The sequence below is a fragment of the Sycon ciliatum genome, chromosome 2, assembly GCF_964019385.1.
Source record: "Sycon ciliatum chromosome 2, ocSycCili1.1, whole genome shotgun sequence".
NCBI classification, from domain to species: domain Eukaryota; kingdom Metazoa; phylum Porifera; class Calcarea; order Leucosolenida; family Sycettidae; genus Sycon; species Sycon ciliatum.
The window spans coordinates 29,220,275-29,240,423 of NC_088644.1; the positions used below are offsets into that span (position 1 = coordinate 29,220,275).

The 20,149-nt window shown below is 46.6% G+C and overlaps 1 protein-coding gene across 1 annotated transcript in view; it reads right to left on the reverse strand.

Annotated features, from left to right (window-relative positions):
* Window positions 1–19,718, reverse strand: part of LOC135809590 (leucine-rich repeats and immunoglobulin-like domains protein 3) — a 58,106-nt gene extending 38,388 nt beyond the window's left edge. Inside the window, exons 1-2 of the mRNA XM_065322973.1 lie at window positions 19,397–19,718; window positions 18,277–18,612 (exon numbers count right to left, since the gene is read on the reverse strand). Coding sequence (XP_065179045.1) covers window positions 18,277–18,612; window positions 19,397–19,577 — 517 coding nt within the window. The 5' untranslated portion in view covers window positions 19,578–19,718. The remainder of the gene's footprint in view (window positions 1–18,276; window positions 18,613–19,396) is intronic.
* Between the last annotated feature and the right edge of the window lie 431 nt (window positions 19,719–20,149).

Here is a 20,149-nt window from a genome sequence, read left to right on the forward strand (position 1 = left end):
CATGGATCTGCGCGGCGGATTTACAGCATTACGTCAAGAAATGACGGTCATGTTCGTTGCGCTTGTACTGCTCCGTGGTTCCAAGTGCCCCGAAATGGGGTTTGGCCACTGTGCCTCAGCGGCATGACCGTTGACGTAATGTCGGGATTCCGACGCGCAGTGGGCCTACAGCAGCCAGACCCCAGTTGCACACTCTTGGGGTTGTGGACTCTTGGCCGTACCTTTTTCCGCACAGTTGATCCAGCAGAGGCAACCACACATGGATCCTCCATGGCGAATTACAACTTAAGCGTACCAGAAACCGCGCCACACAGGGCCAGAGAAGTCTGAACATCTGTTGTGCTAAGTAGTTTGTACATCGAGCGCATTACGTGGGCGACACAATTTTAGGATGTTGGAGCGAAGCAATCGTTACCTGGTGCAAAAATCGCAATGTTGTGATTTCATCATGCAGTTTCTCGGAATCGCTGTACTTCGGCACAGTCTACGCTCACGTGATAATGGATGCGGAAGACGCCAGCACTGCAACAACTGCAGACGTTTGGCCTTCCAAGGTCACATTTCGGCTCTGGAGGCTCTGGTCTGATGCCCGATTTTCCCCTTCCGACAAGGAAGGACAGTGAACTCCTCACTCAACCCAACTGCTCACCCGTTCCATCCGCCAAGACATACACTTCAACTTGGGGGCGATGACCAGGTGATAGCACTGGATATCGTCGGTGCATTTGACCGCGTGTCCCATGCAGAGGTGATACACAAGGCAGCGCAAATCGGCCTTGGAGGGAAATTGTTCCAGTGGATCACGAACTATCTCTCGAATCGCCAGGTCAAAGTGGTTATACTCGGGCAAACATCAACACTATTAGCAATCGCAGCTGGAGTCCCACAGGGTAGCATACTTGGCCCAACGCTTTTCCTCCTTTACGTCTGTGACATCGACCGGCACTAAGCGGAGGACGTACGCCGATGATACTACAGTGTACCTCCTCGTACTACCAACTGATGATTCTGCAAGCCCCGAACACAGGCTCCAGGGGCTCTCGACCGCCTCTACCAGTGTTTTATTTTATTTTATTTTTTACAAAATACACAACTCATCGGCAGGCACATTGGGCTAGCATGGGGTGAGATGGTGCTGGTGGGGCTTGCCATGCTCAACCGACCAGAAGTCTCGGCATTTTCACATGGCAGGTGCACCAAATTATGGAGGGAAGCACAAGAATGAGGGGAAAAGCACGGGAGAAAATGGAAGATTTAGAACGAAGGAGAGGATCTAATTTTGGAACACGACAGAAAATAGCCGAACAGATAATAGGAGTGAAAGGAGAGTGTCAAATGAAGGGTGCAATAGGGTAGCAGTGGAGATTGGCTACTCACTATTGGCGACAGTTAGGCTTGGGGTGGGAGAAGCAGGGGCATAATCCCGGAGGAGACTAGAGGCTGTCGGTTGCCCAGTCCCAGTCAGACTGCCTCAAGTGGTCATCATTAGACCTTCTTTTGAAGGTATGCATCGACTTCTGGGAGGGGCGAGCACTAAGGATAGAGGCTGGAAGGCAATACCAGGTGTCAATCACACATTGGGGGAAGGACCGAAGGACATTGTTCCGAGACTGATTTGGGACAGTCTTGGTCAGCTGCAACGGATCGATGGTGGCTCGCAATTGTGCTCACGCTGGCTCGGGTGCACACCCGGGCTCTGGCTGGAGCTGGCGGGGTTAAGATGGCTGTGATCATGGCCGGGCCAGTCAGATGGTGGAGCTTGAACAGGTAGCAGAGGGCAGCAACAGAGCGACGGATGTCCAGGCCGGGCAGGTAGCAGCCATCACCGATGACGTGGAGTGCCCTACGTCGGATGGTTGTGAGCTTGGCTAATGTGGAGGGTGCTGCGCTCATCCATACCAGCATCCCATACTCCAGGATCGGCCGAACAAACCCACGGTATACTACGGCACGGCATCGTAGGTTGAGAGCCTTGGCAGCCTTGCGGAAGACGCGAAGTCGTTGCGCACCGCGTATTGCGAGGGACCGTATGTGCTGCTTGAAGCACAGCTGGCTTTCAAATGTTATTCCTAAGAGGCGGAGCTGATCCACCCCAGGTACGTCTATCCCCTGGGATGTGATAGAGGGAACTGGGTGGTGGGATCCTCCGTGGGGGATTGTGAGGGCTTGCGACTTTGTCGGCTCAAACCTGATTCGCCAGAGTGTACCCCAGTCGGCAAGTGTGTCAACAGCCTGCTGAAGCGTTATGACTCCATCTGGGATATTGGCTCGGGTTGTGATACACTTAGCGTAACATCGCTGATAAAAGCCGGGCTTATAAGAACATAAGCCGCTTTCTGCATCAGGCTTTAATGCAAACCAGACTTCTATGCAAACCATGCTTATATGCACCACTGATATTTTTGCCAGGCTTGTATGCGCAGGCTTCTATGCGCGACAGGCATAGATCTACCACTGACTGCTGGTATGGCGGAAGTTTCACCATGCACCAAACATAGCGCATGCACTCTTGACCTACCCGATCCGCGCTTGCATAGAAGCCAGGCTTCTACGCGCGACAGGCTTATGCATTTAACCCGTTTGATTTTCAGGCTTCTGTCCGCGATGTGCTTGTAAGCAAACCCGGCTTTTATCCGCGACTTTACGGTATAATTATACCATGGTGCCGTTGGCATAATACTGTAAATCATGTAATGTTCGGTGAAACTTTAAATTACAGTCCATTCATAAAAAGATGGGTCCTGGCTCTGGCGAGCTCCCGTATTTGGCGATTTTTCGTGATTTCATCGTACACAGTGCAGTGCTGCGAACTTTGAAATTTGAAAAAGGGTCCAAAAAGGGTGCCTGAACTGGGGTTCGAACCGCAGAATGCACTGTTGCAGGCGGGGTCATACGGCCTGGATTTTGATGGTTTTTTCCCAATTCAGTGCTTTTTGGGCAAAACCTGGCCGAAATCCTATTCTTGCTATGGCTTGCTTTTTGGACAAAAAAACTTCAGAAACATAATTGGAAGAGGATTCCATATGGGATTGCAGAAAAAAATTCTAAAAAAACTCAACGTTTGACCCATTTATGGCCAAAAGCTAGAAGTTCATTTTTTTCTGAATGGACTGTAGGTGATTTCGGTGAAAGGCGAAATCTACCTAATTTAAAGTTACACCTAAAATTGTATTCTTTTTTGGGCAAAATTTCGTTGTCATTTTAAGTTGGGTGATTCGCGGCAAAATTTCGGTGTCATTTTAAGTTCGGTGATTCGCATTTTTGTGGTGACTCTCATCCACAGGCAACAACGGACTTAATTATGCACGCATGACACATGCACGATGACCAAAAACACAAGTTATCGACATGTAGGATAAGTGCATTATAAACTGACACCACCATAGAAGTAAACACATAAACTGCAACAGGCACTTTCACATCATGTGACGCAGCAGTAAACTGGACCGAGGTCAAGAACAAAATCCGACACAGAATAGAGTAAGTAGCAACCGGCTGAGTACTGTACTGAAACACTATAACCCGGTGAGTAAAGCAATAACTGGCTGCTCGGCATTGTACACTAATACTACAAAGAAAATGGCAACAAGCAAGCACCGCACCAGCTGAGCCAAAAGCAAGGCTAGCCGCAGAGAAGAGGGACAGAACAGAAACAACAGTTGATAACACATGCTACTACAATTGAGATTGCCTAGCCAGTGTGGGCACGATCGATACAGCCCTGGGACACACGAAGCTCAGGCTGACTTCACTGACAAGAATGTAATGGAAGCACCACGCTGTAGCGACAAACCACCAAAGATAGCATTGCACAGGAATTTCAGGGCGCTCTCAGCATCTTGACACAGTGCCAGAAGATCAGCGCGACGACCATGCGCATGGCTATCAAGAATGGCACACTTGTTATCAGCAGAGAACACAAGAGCCACAGATCGACCTTTCGCAGTTGCTACGGCTTGCTTAGCACCAGTGCAGCTTGAAAGAAAATTACCAACTTTGTTCAGGCCTGACTCCAGCGTGGCAAATCCAATTTCACCGTGACACGGAATGGCAAGACTAAGAGAAGAGCATCCCTGAACAACATCGTACACACTGAGGAATGGACTGCCGGATGGTGCAAATTCCTTGTCGTACAGCTAATTTCCTTCCCTGATTTCCTTAACGAAGCACTCTTGCAGTGCAAGTGTTGGAAAGCTGGTCAGTTCATCAAAACAGGGAATGCTTTTCATCGCTGCTGAGCGTGCACAGAGGGATGCAATAATGGTACAGGCATGACTGCCAGTACCCCAATCAATCCTTGATTGACACAGTATTGGCTCTAAGTAAAACTCCTTCACCAGAGGGCTGTCCGGGTTGTATGCTGCCAACATGCTATCTCGAACATGCGGATCACAACGAGCAGCACTGCTACTTGTGTCGACTACAGCTGCTTCACTGCTGCCGCTGGTCAGTTTCACCAGCATGCCTGTGATGCCGCAAGATTCCCAGCCTTGTCGAATGAGCTGAGGTTGAGACGATACCTCTGCAAACGTATCCATCACCCAGCGACAATGCAGCGGCTTAATCAATGAAAGTCGAAGGTCTGGCCGAAATGCCACTGCAGCTGATATTTCCTCACCCTGTTCCTGCCGTTAATTGATGTGGTCACAGATTTCCTCTGAGTACCACAGTGAAAACCCATGCTTGCACTTTTCCTTCAGGGGACCGTTCAAGCTGAGGTCCAGCGGCTGGAGCTCACTGGTACAGTTGGCTGGCACAAACACAACCTCAAATCCGTTCTTCTGGAACTCCTCCAGGACACCAGGCGTACGATGGGCGGCATAAACATCCAAAATCACCAGGCCACGCTGAGATTCTTGGAGACCTTCCCGCTGGATAACTAAATCGGCATGCGGCTTCAAAATTGTCGAAATGAAGCGCTTCACGGTATCCGCTGTAGACCAATGAGATTCGGCCAAATGTCCCAACCATCAGGAAATCTGACATGAGCAGGGGGTGACACCGAGTCGTAGTACCTTGGTAAATGAGCTGAGGAGGCAGCAATGTACCAGTCGGTGTACATGCGATTACAGCAGTGATTTGGCGTTTATCGTTGATGCCTAGCAAAGGCACGTCCTTCGACCCTTTTCGGCCATCGTCCATTGCGAGCTCTGCACCATTGGCAGTCTCGTCAAAGTTTACTATCAAGTCAACTGGAATCTGGTGTTCAAGAACCGTGTCCTTCACCCGCTGCAAGAAATCCTCCTGCAGGCCAAGGAAATTCTCCGGCAATTTCTTGGCCGCCTTTGTCGCTTTTCGTTTTGTAAAGTTGATCCTCCTGTTGATGGAGTTGGCCCAGCCAACAGTGAAGTTTGAATACCCACCATGCTCTATCAGGAGTGACGGACGCTGCGCACGAACAATACCCGATTGGCTGTAGCAATTGTGATGCGACGGCTTACAACACCTCCGGCTGATTGAATTGCCTGCAAATGACGACAAACAAGATCATCAATATCGTTGGGTAGCACGGTAGGTCTGCCTCTTGGTGCATGAGGAAGCGACTCAAGACGAGCTGGACCTGAGACTTTCCCAAGTTTGCTCTTGTACTGTGCCAGTATACTTTGGATAGTTGTGTAAGTCACATTTTTGCCGTACTTCTTAGAGAAATGCCTGGATGCTGCAGCCAATCCATGCAGGGAAGCATACCTTGCTATATCCAAACGCTCCTCAGGTGAGTAACGCGCGTATGGACGTCGTTTGCTGGTGGCAGTTTCAGCAGTTCTAACAACTTTCTCAATTTGCCCATTTGCTGCCTCACAGGAACTCCCATCAGTTGGTGTGGCAGCATTATTGGGATCAGGAAGTCCAGGTAATTTGGGTTTCTCAAACTTCCCTACCAGCTTAGGATTCTTCTTAGACAACCAGGAAACCAGCGACATGGTGAAAGGAAGAGGAAAAAACACTCGCTACAATTGATCGCTGACAGATTCAGTGAAGTGAAAAATTACTTTGACCACGGCACGAGGAAACTTCGAAGCGGGAGTAGTACATTTACGACTCTAGATGATCATGAGATCTCACGCGCGCGAGACCCTGCGACGGGATCATAACTTTACCACTTTTTGCTCAGATCGCGATCTCAAAGTCGCGGCTTCAAGTCCCACCTGAAATCGTTTTTCTTTTTCTTCTTGCTTTCTACACAGAATTTATGATGACACCGAATGGTCCAGTGCAAGTTTTCACCGAAATTTTGACCCACCGAAATTTACATGATATACAGTACTGCGAGTTTAGCCTCTTCAGGTAGGTGGTCCTCTGCATCGTTGATGTAGATTAGAAACAGCGTTGGGCCGAGGATGCTGCCCTGCGGGACCCCTGACTGGATGTCACCGGTAGTAGAGGCTTGGCCACCTACGACAACTTTGATCTTGCGGCTAGTGAGAGAACTCTGCAGACAACAGAGCAGGAACCCTTTGACACCGTATTGCTCTACCTTGTGAAGGACTCCTGGGTCTGACCTTGTCAAAGGCCCTGCGATGTTCATTGCGAGCACCCTGACAAGGCTCCCTGGGCAGCTGTCTGGTGCAACTCATGCTGGAGTGCAATCAGAAGATCTGATGTGCCAAGTCCGGCACGGAAGCCACATTGCCGCGACCACAGGATAGATTTCTTCTCCAGGAAGTTGGACAGACCACGGTTGATTATCGACTCCATGCATTTGGAAATGACAGGCAACAGGGAAATTGGTCGGTAATTCTTGGGATTGGACATTGACCCTTTTTTGTAAACAGGCACAACATTTGCAAGTTTTCCAGGTTTCAGGTTGATAGCCATTGCGGAAGCACAGGGCAAATAGCCGGGAAAGTCAGAGAGGTAACAGTTCGGCGCAGATCTTCAGGACCCTGGCAGGTATTGAGTCAGGTCCAGTGGCCTTGCTTGTTTTCAGGACTTTCGTTGGGATGAACCGTCCCATGCCCTCAAAAATATTTTAAGTTACATTACTGCACGAGAAGTCAGGATCATCAGGGATCAGTTCGTTCCACGTGGTTGCTCGGTAGAAGGCTGTGAGCCGAGGCAAACCAGCACGTTGGTAACGCAAAACGGTCTGGGTGGCTGGCATATCATGGGATGGAGTTAGCTGGAAGTCGGTGGTGATTACTGCATGGCCTGATCGACCAAGGGGTGGGTACATGGTGGTTTTAACGTCACCGGGGACATCCGACATGACTAAGTCAAGGGTGTTCCCGCCTCGATTGGCCCTGACACATGCTGCTCAAGGTTGTGGATATAGCACAGGTCTTCGGTGGCTTCTCCGGCTGCTGTTGTGCGGCTGCTACCAAGCCATTCATGGTTATTGACATTAAAATCGCCTGCCAGGACAATGTGGCAGCAAGACTGGCAGGCAATGTCAACATCAGATTCTAGCTGTGTGACCATAGTCGTATCATGGTCGGGGCAGGTTCCAGGCCGGTAAGCTGCACATACTGCCATTCGTGTTCCTGTCTAGGTGGTGATGCTGACCCATAGGACCTCGTGGTCCGCAGTGTTGATATTAAGTTCTTTATAGGGGATACCAATCTTCAGCCAGATGGCTACACCTCCGCACTGTGCTGTACCGACGTATAGGTGGGTAGCAACCTGGGATAGTTACCTCTGCTTGGTTGGCTTTCTCCGGGGAGAGCTTTGTATCTGTGACGATGGCCATGTCCACATAAAGGTGCGTTAGCAAGTATTGGAGTTTTCCCATTTTGTTGTAGACACTAAAGGCGTTTGTCAGCTTAAAGACTCTGACATTCAGTACTACACTGGTTTTACTTCACTTGCTGCGTTTGATGCATGTCTTCAATTTCTTCACCTGGAATATAAGAGCGTATTTCTTTTCGCAGAAAACCAGTGGATGCCGATTCCCGGAAAAGTGGCATGGAGAGAGAACTTTTTCATGGTTCATCTTCGCCACCGCACAGACATACGAGTGCTGGCTGATCTGTATTCGATACCAAACTGGGACTGTGAATTGTATAATCACAACAATGGTCAACTCTATGATGTACCTCCGACTTGGAATGATACCAATCTTGGCGCGTCCTTCCCAAGTGTCAGAACGATTGCTGGATGTTTTCAAAAAGCTGCATTCTACAACATTCATTATTATTATTATTATTATTCAAATAATCTATGTGGAGATAATAATTTTAATATAGCTATGAATAGGATGAAGGCCGCAGACATCACGCAACTACGTTACTTGTTTGACATGTATTTACTGTGTATTTTATAACAAAAATATTATTGAAAACCCAGAATCGATTTTCTTGTTCCTATCATCAGTGGGAAAAATACGGAACTAAGGATACAACCAAAGAAACTGAAGTTAAGTACTGTAATTAGAAAGGTGTTAGAAATAGCAACACAATAAAAGCCTTTGTTAAATGTCGGTTCAGCTCGTTCTGTTGATCCCAATTCTAAAACTACTGTCGCCTCGACGCCTATTTACATAATTGTTATTATTATTAAGTAGGACGGAGGCAGAAAATATTACAAAAAATGTATTATCTACGCATGCATCTACGCAAGAGTCACCATCAGCCAATTAGGACATGTGTCAAAGTATTGAACGTTTTCGTTCCCTTCTTGTCAAAATACTACAGGGAATGATGGAAATAAGCTAAAAGACTACAACTATAAGGAAAAGAAGTTCAGAAATATATCACTCCAATTATGTGTAGAAGTGACACGAAAAAATGGATGTGAAGAATCAAGAAAACAGCATGCAAATCCAATAAGTGACAAAAACGTAGTGACAAGAAAAATGGCAATAAAAAAGATAAATTGTGCACTCATAACAACAGCAAAAATGAAGAAAGTCAAGTTCCATAACGTTTTCTTGTGACTGTCATCAGTGGAACGCCGTCACATAAAAATGTAATAACTAAAACACACACTTATAATACATGTAACTAATATGGTTTCAGGTAGAAATACAGCAGCTAACAAGTACAAAAAGCGAAGTTTGCACCTTTGCAATGTGTGAATATAGTGTATGTGAGAAAGGTAGTGGCAGATGAATGTGATACTGTGTGAATGAATGTAATGGTGCGTGTGTATTACTTGAAGAGTGTGAGTGATACGTTTTCTTTCGTTATTACATTTTTATGTGACAGCGTTCCACTGATGACAGTCACAAGAAAACTTTATGGAACTTGACTTTCTTCATTTTTGCTGTTGTTATGAGTGCACAATTTATCTTATTTATTGCCATTTTACGACTATTGTCTCCTCGTCGATTGACAAGAAAAAGAGAGAAATATCAAGAGATCAAGGGATCTATTTCGCACCTTCACGACGAACAGTGCCAAACAACTGCAAAGACAACACATTCTCCTTCTGAACACAAAGCTCAGGGTCTAACTTACGTATGTACAAAGCTTCCAACACGGCAAGATGTGACAAAGACCTACCACGCGACAAAACAGAGTTTACATCATCGGAATACCACTCACGACAACTAGCACTGCCCGACAGGTGACACTTGATTGCCGAGGTACCGTTTCCCTGACCCGACGACTTGGCCGTTGTCACCTCCGATCCTGCCGCTTGCGAATCTCTCCCATTACGCCCTGCGTCCCTGCAATTCCGATTGCCTCGGTCGAGATCAGTGTGCTGCTCCACGTCCAGTCTGTCCTGCTTCCGTGGTCTACCTCGTTTCTTCACATTAAGGGGGCAGCCTACCCATAAATTTCATATGGCATTCAATTGACCGTAACTTTGGTGTTTCTCAGTGGATTTGAGTGAAATTTTAACCACACACTCCTGCCACTATGCTGGCCCTCAGGACATGATTTACAAGTTCTTGCGCCTCACTGACAGGCTTTCCAGGCCCGAAAAACTGAAATTTCCGGCATAGTGCCACGGTGTGCGAGCCACCCAGGAGCCAAACAAATGCATTTACATTTTTTTCACATTTTCGTGCCCATTCTGTCCGTGCGCGGGACCCAAACCTAAAACAAGTCCAGAAGCAGCCATGGGTGGTGGGGTAGGGCCCCTCAGCGTGGCCCTGGAATCTGTCACAACGGAACGAGTGGGCGTTGTCAGGGGCGGATCCAGGGGGGTGCGAAGGGTGCAAATGAACCCGTCAGGATTTCCCCCCCCCCCCAAAAAAAAAAGGGTCAGCCCAGGCCAGGCCCAGGCTCGCTGCGCGGATGATTTGTGTGCAATCACATGATCGTTCTGGACACGTGCTCAACTGCTCGTTGTGCACGTCAACGCGCCGGGGCTGCACATTTGGAATAGAACTTTTTTGGAACTAACTGTTACTTTTTCACCGGCAACAAACTCACTTCGAAGTTCTTTACTTTTGACGTTGCATGTTTCAGTTGTCGTGTTAGCTTCTTTCAAATTCTCACTGCTTGTTCCGACTCCGTTTCCGTGCATGCTGAGCGGAGATGTAGGACACATCGGACACAATTCTGACTGGAGTTGACATTGTGTATATAGCATGTACCTAGCATAATCTGTGTCTGACTGAGAATCATACCGGTAGCAGTCGTAAATTACTTGTAAATTTTGACATTCAATGTGTAACTAATCATACTACTCATCTTGGTGCTATGTGTAATTATGATATTATACAGTAACACACATAACATACTATGTCTTTGGTTTACTACTGCAAAAGAAAATATGTAAGTTTCATCCTCGCACCCGTCAGCTTTGGGGTCTGGATCCGCCCCTGGTTGTCTCACGGACTCCCACTGACCCAAGTCAATTTTTGAATTTTTTTAGGTTTAGCACGTGCTACGAGGTCGTACCTTTGATACAACATCCAGTGCTGGGACCTCCACAGCAAGCCATTTCGACAGCGCTGCACACCAAATCCAGGATGCCCTCAGAAACCGGCAAAGACTGCCACTCACGTTTCACTACTGCCTAGTACTGAATCCTACCTGACTTCTTGACACGACTCAAACTTGCCAAAGTCACTAAATCAACGTCAACTACAATAATCAAGCCACATATCTGCAACGTCACGAGGGTGCTGGCAAAAGTCCTGCTGCACGGCGGCGGGCTTTGCCCGCCGCCGTGCAGCCCAATACGTGGTTTTTTAACGTGATTTTTTGGACTTTTTTGGACTTGGGGCAAAATTCTGCACACTTTCGCGTGTTTCCATAATACGACAAGTTGCGCACGGTCTGCTCACATTCAAATACAGTGCTGCCAACAAATGACAGCATGCAACAAAAAAATCTTTCCTTGCAAGGGCACATCTTCGGCCATAACTCTTGAACGGCTGGTCAGATAGGGACACAATTTTCAGAGAATTTGCAGCTATTCATGCTCTTTCAACTGACGTAGCACTCAATATGAATTTACAAATTCGATTTTTCAGCGAATTTTTGGGTAGTCTGCCACCTTAAGGGGGCAGCCTACCCATAAATTTCATATGGCATTCAATTGACCGTAACTTTGGTGTTTCTCAGTGGATTTGAGTGAAATTTTGACCACACACTCCTGCCACTATGCTGGCCCTCAGGACATGATTTACAAGTTCTTGCGCCTCACTGACAGGCTTTCCAGGCCCGAAAAACTGAAATTTCCGGCATACTGCCACGGTGTGCGAGCCACCCAGGAGCCAAACAAATGCATTTACATTTTTTTCACATTTTCGTGCCCATTCTGTCCGTGCGCGGGACCCAAACCTAAAACAAGTCCAGAAGCAGCCATGGGTGGTGGGGTAGGGCCCCTCAACGTGGCCCTGGAATCTGTCACAACGGAACGAGTGGGCGTTGTCTCACGGACTCCCACAGACCCAAGTCAATTTTTGAATTTTTTTAGGTTTAGCACGTGCTACGAGGTCGTACCTTTGATACAACATCCAGTGCTGGGACCTCCACAGCAAGCCATTTCGACAGCGCTGCACACCAAATCCAGGATGCCCTCAGAAACCGGCAAAGACTGCCACTCACGTTTCACTACTGCCTAGTACTGAATCCTACCTGACTTCTTGACACGACTCAAACTTGCCAAAGTCACTAAATCAACGTCAACTACAATAATCAAGCCACATATCTGCAACGTCACGAGGGTGCTGGCAAAAGCCGTGCAGCCCAATACGTGGTTTTTTAACGTGATTTTTTGGACTTTTTTGGACTTGGGGCAAAATTCTGCACACTTTCGCGTGTTTCCATAATACGACAAGTTGCGCACGGTCTGCTCACATTCAAATACAGTGCTGCCAACAAATGACAGCATGCAACAAAAAAATCTTTCCTTGCAAGGGCACATTTTCGGCCATAACTCTTGAACGGCTGGTCAGATAGGGACACAATTTTCAGAGAATTTGCAGCTATTCATGCTCTTTCAACTGACAAAGCACTCAAGATGAATTTACAAATTCGATTTTTCAGCGAATTTTTGGGTAGTCTGCCACCTTAACCGTTGTTGTCACTTCCAGTATTGGTTCTTTTGATTCGTCATCAATTCGTCTCCTCAATTGGCTTCTGGTGACTCGTCCGGGGCTCGATTGTCCAGATGTCAGTTTCGGAGGTTTCCGTATCGGTCTCTTCTTCTTGTTGACTGTTGTTTGGGTTGGCTCCAGCCCTGCGCCCGACGAAAAGGAGGAGGGGTCGGCAAGCGTATCCACAGCGGATTAGGACAAGTCCACCTCAGACACAGACTGCACTGGACACTTCGGTGGACGACCACGCCGAGGCCGAGAACCACGTGCAGCTACAGGGACAAGATTCAACGGTACATGTTGACGAATCCGTGCGCCCAGGTGCTGAAAGGTTCTACCTACGTACCGATTTTCACACTTTCGGCATTGAAAGAAATAGATTAAATTACTTTTGCTTAGGGTAGGTAGAACTTCTGAACTTCTTTTCCTTATAGTTATAGTCTTTTAGCTTATTTCGATCATTCCCTGTAGTATTTTGACAAAAGGGAACGAAAACGTTCAATACTTTAACACATGTCCTAATTGGCTGGTGGTGACTCTTGCGTAGATGCATGCGTAGATAATACATTTTTTGTATTATTATTATTATTATTTTTTTATAAAATAATAATAATAATAACTTCTTCACTAGTTTGAGGGAAAGAGACAAACGGGAAAAGTCTGAAGAAAAAATTGACTGTCACCACCAGGACTCGAACCAGGGACCCTCGCTTGTAGCTAGCGATGCTCTAACCACTGAGCTATGGTGTAGTCGTCATCCCAGCAGAGACTGTTCAACATTCTCTTCAGACTTCGTAACTCACACTTCCTGTGAATCCACACAGGCGGGTGGGACGCAGCCCTCACTGTACCCACACACTTCACGTACACTCTAGCACGCACGAAGCCCCAAGTCATAACATCTTCACTAGTTTGAGGGAAAGAGACAAACGGGAAAAGTCTGAAGAAAAAATTGACTGTCACCACCAGGACTCGAACCAGGGACCCTCGCTTGTAGCTAGCGATGCTCTAACCACTGAGCTATGGTGTAGTCGTCATCCCAGCAGAGACTGTTCAACATTCTCTTCAGACTTCGTAACTCACACTTCCTGTGAATCCACACATAATAATAACAACAATAATAATGTGAGCTCAAAAATGGAACGAAAAATAGCAAATAGAATCAAAACTCACGATGGAATCAAACTCACGATGGAATCAAACTCATGATGGAAACTACAACCCAATGAGTTGGAAAACCAACCACAGAATTAGATATTGGGAATAGAGTCAGACACAACAACAACCGAAATCAGTACACCAAAAATCTGTCCTACAAAAAACAAAGGAAACAAGAAAAAACAAAAAAGACGAAGTACAAAGAATCCCCAAAAAAGAGGGGAGTTATTTATTATTATTATTATGGCCTCTGCTGGGATGACGACTACACCATAGCTCAGTGGTTAGAGCATCGCTGGCTACAAGCGAGGGTCCCTAGTTCGAGCCCTGGTGGTGACAGTCAATTTTTTCTTCAGACTTTTCCCGTTTGTCTCTTTCCCTCAAACCAGTTAATATTTTATGACTTGGGGCTTACCGCGTGCTAGTTTGTACGTGAGGTGTGTGGGTTACAGTGAGGGCTGCGTCCCACCCGCCTGTGTGGATTCACAGGAAGTGTGAGTTACGAAGTCTGAAGAAAATGTTGAACGGCCTCTGCTGGGATGACGACTACACCATAGCTCAGTGGTTAGAGCATCGCTGGCTACAAGCGAGGGTCCCTAGTTCGAGTCCTGGTGGTGACAGTCAATTTTTTCTTCAGACTTTTCCCGTTTGTCTCTTTCCCTCAAACCAGTCAATATTATTATTATTATTTGAAATTATTATTATTATTATTATTAAGAAAGGGTTTTCTCCCCACACCGGAGCTCGCGCTATTCCGCCGACTTTACTTGACACTTGACTGACTCACGACTGCTATCCAGAGCACACGAGAAGTCCATCGAACCTTCGACTCGGCAAACCTGCAAGAAAGCACCACTCCCTGCTCAATACACAGTGTTTCGGGGAATTCACCCCTCATCAGTTGAGCTTGAGTAGGCTGAGGAAGATTGTGCCTGAAGAGCACCACTTATATAGTGCTCTCCAGGCACAAACATCACCAGGGATACAAACTTACAGAGACGCTCCGCTTCCAGCGCGACAAACACCTCGTGAGTCAGTCAAGTGTCAAGTAAAGTCGGCGGAATAGCGCGAGCTCCGGTGTGGGGAGCAAACCCTTTCTTACAAGTCATCGCCGAAGTCGCAACCACTACTTCGTATTATTATTATTATTATTATTATTATTAGACACAATCTCATAGCATGTGACAAGCATAGCTAATGCAGGGACAGAATCCCCTGAGACAAGGGCGTTGAGCCAGCCACGGTAATAGTAAGCTAGGAAAACAAAGCAAATATTAATTAAAGCAAAAAATGAATGGAAAATTACAAAGAAAAACGATTAACGGAAGTGAGCACAATCAAAATTCGTGCATCACCCGGGTATTCGAGAATGTTCTTCGATAATAATTATTGCGTCTAGTTCAGTTGCGATAGCATAATCATACATGTAGATGCTACAGTGCTGAAATGTAGTACCGCTTCCAGTCTGTCTGCACAGTCACAACTCTACAGCTCATATAAGATGCATACTACTTTGAAAAGCCTCATCCATATGACCCCAGATGGTGGTGTGGCGTTAACCTCCAAATTACTTACGGAATCCATCAGTGGCCACGAGCTCACAATCAGAAGCCACTTGTTAAATCTTCTGCCAGTAGCTGGCTATGGGACTTTGATTATGGCAGACCAAGGATTTGACATCCAGGACCACTTGATGCCACATGGCGTGAAGTTGAACATTCCCCCCTTCAAGCGATCCGAGGAACAGATGGCCTTAGAATGCGTCCAGAAAACGCAACAAATTTCCACATTACAAATTCATGTTCAGTGTCTGATCCTCAATCTTTGCTGGCTATGTGTTTTGGGCAACACTACCAACGCAGGCCAAGACCAGCACGTCGATGGATAATTTTGTTGCTAAAATCTGAAACCCTGCACGCATGTTGGCAAATAGGACTACCACTGCCAGCCGTGACGTAGCACACAAGCCAGGCCAGTCCACTGTCACCTCGTATTATCAGCACAAACCTAAAGCTGCTGCAAGTTTTCGTGGAGCCCCTCGGATAAAATGCCGCGCAATTCACCTTGGCAATGTCCACATGGGATGTAGTGCTGATTCCATAGTAGGTTGGTGCGAGAAAAAAGACCTGCCAGTCATGAAGTGCAGTGTGTCAGAATCCCGGTACTTCGGACTGGCGTACGCACATGTCGTGATCCCAGCAGATCAAATCGACAAAGCCCTGCAGGAAGACTTCTGGCCAGCGGAGGTGCGTGCACGAGAGTGGAGATTCGCCTTGGATAAGATAGCTTCAGCTTCAGCCACATCATGAATGCCGACATCTCACTAAACCCTAATGCAATCCCATTCAATCCTAGACCGCACCCCCCCCCCTAATTTAGCCTCTTTATCGAACAGCAACAATGGCCTTAGTCTTAATCTTAGAGTAGGGTTCCTCAATGCGTGCCACCTTCTTAATAAAAAGCATAAGTTGAGGATTTCATACTATCTCAAAACATTGACATCATGATACTGGCGGAAACCTTTCTATCTAGCTCTACCGCAGACAGCTTGCTCAGCATACCTAACCATGCACTTGTCCGGAGGGATCGTTCCCAGTCATGGAGGTGGCCTAGCAGCCTATGTCCACAATCGCTTTCAAGCACGAGTGGTGGGTAACCACACCAACATAGAACTTTTGCTACTGGAGATCAGAAGTCATCGAAACCGGATTCTCCTAGGAGGAGTGTATCGACCTCCAGGCACGCCAGTACAGTTTTGGCAGGACTTGTCCAACGCAGTTGACACAGCAGCGGTGTCAATGCCATCGTCCCCGCTGATTTTAACGGGCGACTTCAATGTCGACGTAAGCCGGCGCCAAGCCCCTCAGCTCGACAATTTACATCACTTCTGCGACCAGTTCAATATCAGCAACAAGGTGCAGGATACTACCCGCATTGCCCCCCCCCCCCCCCCACGGCCGCAGAACAACACTGGATCTCGCCCTAGCTGTGGATGGAGCGATAACCTCCTGCACGGTTCTCCCTTGTACCATCAGCGACCACTTTGCGGTCGTAATTGACCTACCTTTCAAGTGCACTGTGGAACCTCCTGCTGTCAAGTGTGGTTGTTACCTAGCAAGGATCGATATGAACCGATTCGCTCATGACTTGCATCATTGTGACCTGGAGAATTTCAACCCCTCAGACTGTGGATGCCATGTGGTATTCTTGGACTAACAAGATTGTTTCCGTTTTGGACGAGCACGCTCCTGTCCGAACGTATCGGCCTAAATCTTTCTGCCGCACGCCCTGTCCTTGGAAATTACCTGCCCTCCACGACGCTATTCTACTTCGCAACGCAGCACCTCGCCGACTGACATGGATCTGCGAACTGTATTCACATCAGCACGGGCCGATGCGAATGTCCCGACGCCTCAGGGCCCAGTACTACAAGAATTTTCTCACACGGAGTCAGGCAAATGCACGCCTCACTTGGAAGACAATAAACGAGCTCAGCGGCCGGACCAAAACTTCCACTCCACCCTCTGTCAGTATAGCAGCACTCAGTGAGCAAGGCTCAGGAAGGCTCAGGCTGGTAAAGGTCCAAGAGGGGAAGGAAAGCGCAATGAAGAAGAGCATGAGCTCCGCATCACGGCAACAAAGAATGCCGAAAGTTTCCAAGTTGGAAGGTTGTTGGTTTGCGCCTTGGAGAAGTGTTGGAGCTAGGTGTCAGGTCGCCGAATGTCTCAGTACTCCTTTTCAGTTTTGTGCCATTTAGTCGCACTTGCTGACTGTATAAGAGCTGGTTACGTTGGTGGACAGTTTGTCATAATTCGTAACATTTTGTCCTTTACCTTTCTTTATCATAACTATATTGGCTCACCATCCGAGTTTTAAATTTGCACACCTGATGAGCCGCCATGACCTATACGGCGAAACGTACGTCGTGTGGAACTACTTATTATTGTACAAGTACATAAATAGTCCATCATACATGAAATTGGAGTTCAGTAGGATGTTGGCGTTTCGGTTTGTCACAATTCGTCTTCGCTTAGTTTCCTCTTCTTTGTTTTATTACATAAACTTGAGCGTCCCAAGTTGGGTGGTCTGTTGCTTTGCGTCGTCGAATTGTAGTAAGGCCGGTCTGTCCAATAGTCTTACTAGTTTCGTCATCATCCAGTAACTTTCGGCATTCTTTGTTGCCGTGATGCGTAGCTCATCCTCTTCTTCGTTGCGCCTTCCTTCCCCGCTTGGACCTTTCCGAACCTGAGCCTTCCAAGTTGGAAGGTTGTTGGTTGCACCTTGGAGAAGTGTTGGAGGTAGGTGTCAGGTCGCCGAATGTCTCAGTACTCCTTGTCAGTTTTGTGCCATTTAGTCGCACTTGCTGACTGTATAAGATCTGGTTACGTTGGTGGACAGTTTGTCATAACTCGTAACATTTTGTCCTTTACCTTTCTTTATCAAAACAAAGTGGAGTCACAAATAACCAAGAAACAACCACTGGAATACTCAGTTAACTAGTCATGTCACCTTTTCCTAATTATTGTGCAAATTCAAGGATCTTTTACAAATCACATCACAAACACAACATTCCTGGCGGTCTTGGCTTCAGCAGCTGGCAAAGCATACAATGTATTTGTACAGGGTTTCCTCCACGGAAAAAAACGTATCAAAGTTTTCAGGTTAAACAATGAAAAACTTACTGTAGACAGTTAGTGTTGTGGTTGCATTGGCTGTACTGATCACTTGTCTGCTGTTTTCAAATCCAGTCTTGTTTACATTAGCTACACATGTGTATTCTCCATGGTCAGCATAACTCACATTAGTTAAAGTTAGTGTGCTGGTATAAGATGATGGGGATGTTCCATGTCCAGGATAGGTCAGTATTGTATGGATTTGAGTCTGTGGAAGTTGTATACCGCTATGTAACCATTGTATGTTTGGCCTAGGATTTCCGTATGAAGTGCAGCTTAGTGACGAAGAAGACGATCCTTCGGCTAATGCCACAAATCTTGATCCAGCTGAGATTTCAGGAGCAACTGAGCACAAAGAAATTAGTCTGAGTAGGCATTAGTGAATTCATTGCAAATTCACAAATTTACTGCATAAGAATCACTGAATCAGTATTATCATGCAGTGAACTGAGTTGTGAATTTGGAGTCCTGATGGAAGAGCATGTCTTGTCATCACCTCTCTTTAAGGTATGAAGCGGCAGGACGCATTATCCTTGTAACGCTTACGTTCAGATTTCCAGTAATCAGTGCCGCTATGAAACGGTCTTTAACCCTTTCACCCCAAGGATGTGCCACGAAAACCTGTCTGATGTCCCAGTTCTTGTGCGCTTGCGCACCACGCACTGGTTCTACTCAGATCCACTCAGGTCGATCAAACATTTCATAACTTTGCTCACCAGTCGGTGCTTTTTACGATCTTGTGTTCTCGTGATGTTTCTGGCCGGAGAGCACTATATAAGTGGTGCTCTTCAGGCACAATCTTCCTCAGCCTACTCAAGTTCAACTGATGAGGGGTGAACTCCCCGAAACACTGTGAATTAAGCAAGGAGTGGTGCTTTCTTCCAGGTTTGTCGAGTGGACGGTTGGATGGACTTCTCATGTGCTCTGAATGGCAGTCGTGAGTCAGTCAAGTGAGAATTCAAGTCAGTCGTGAGTCAGTCAAGTGAGACTTCAAGTCAGCATGAATAGCGCAAGCTCCCACATTGAGGGCAACACACAATTCTTCTACATTGTTGTTCAAAACAAAAACTGAAATGTAATTACTGTAGGCACCAATGAAAATACCTACTGTACATAGATAAGCGCTTACCGAAGATAGATAGTGTTGCGGTTGCATTGACAGTACTGATCATGTGACTGCTGCCATCAAATCCAGTATTGTTCACACTGCTCACACATGTGTAGTGCCCACGGTCAGCATATTCCACATTCGTTAGAGGTAGTATGCTGGTATAAGATGCTGGAGAAGTTCTGTTTCCAGACGAGGTCATAGTTGTATTGATCTGAGTGTGTGGAAGCTGAACACCATCATGGTACCATTCTATGTTTGGACTAGGGTATCCGTATGAAGTGCAGGTAAATGATGAATAGGACGATCCTTCAACCAGTGCTACATTATTTGGTCCCGTTGAGATTTGAGGAGGAACTAAATATAACAAATGAGCCACGCCATGACAAAACGGTGGTTATGGCACGCGACATCAAACTTAGAAAAACTCTTTTGAAAAAGTTTAGTATGCGATATTGAGAGTGCATTTTTCTTTTGGAATAGGGTTAGTTTTCTTTGCGATTTGAATGTTGTTTTTTGCAATAGAAGCAGTGAGAATTCGGCCATTGCGCTGTGATTATAACTCAGTTTGTGAAACTTTCGCCATAAGCACCCTTTGGTCATGATGCGGCTCAACTATCATTTAGAATAGATAAAAATATATGTAGGACTCAGACAGCAGTCACGTCCTACTTAACAGTCACTGTCCCCAAAGTCAGTCATACAGTCAAAATTACTCGCACACCAGCCATATTTTGCGCGACTTTTGAAACACCTTTCTTTTGTTGCTGTAGG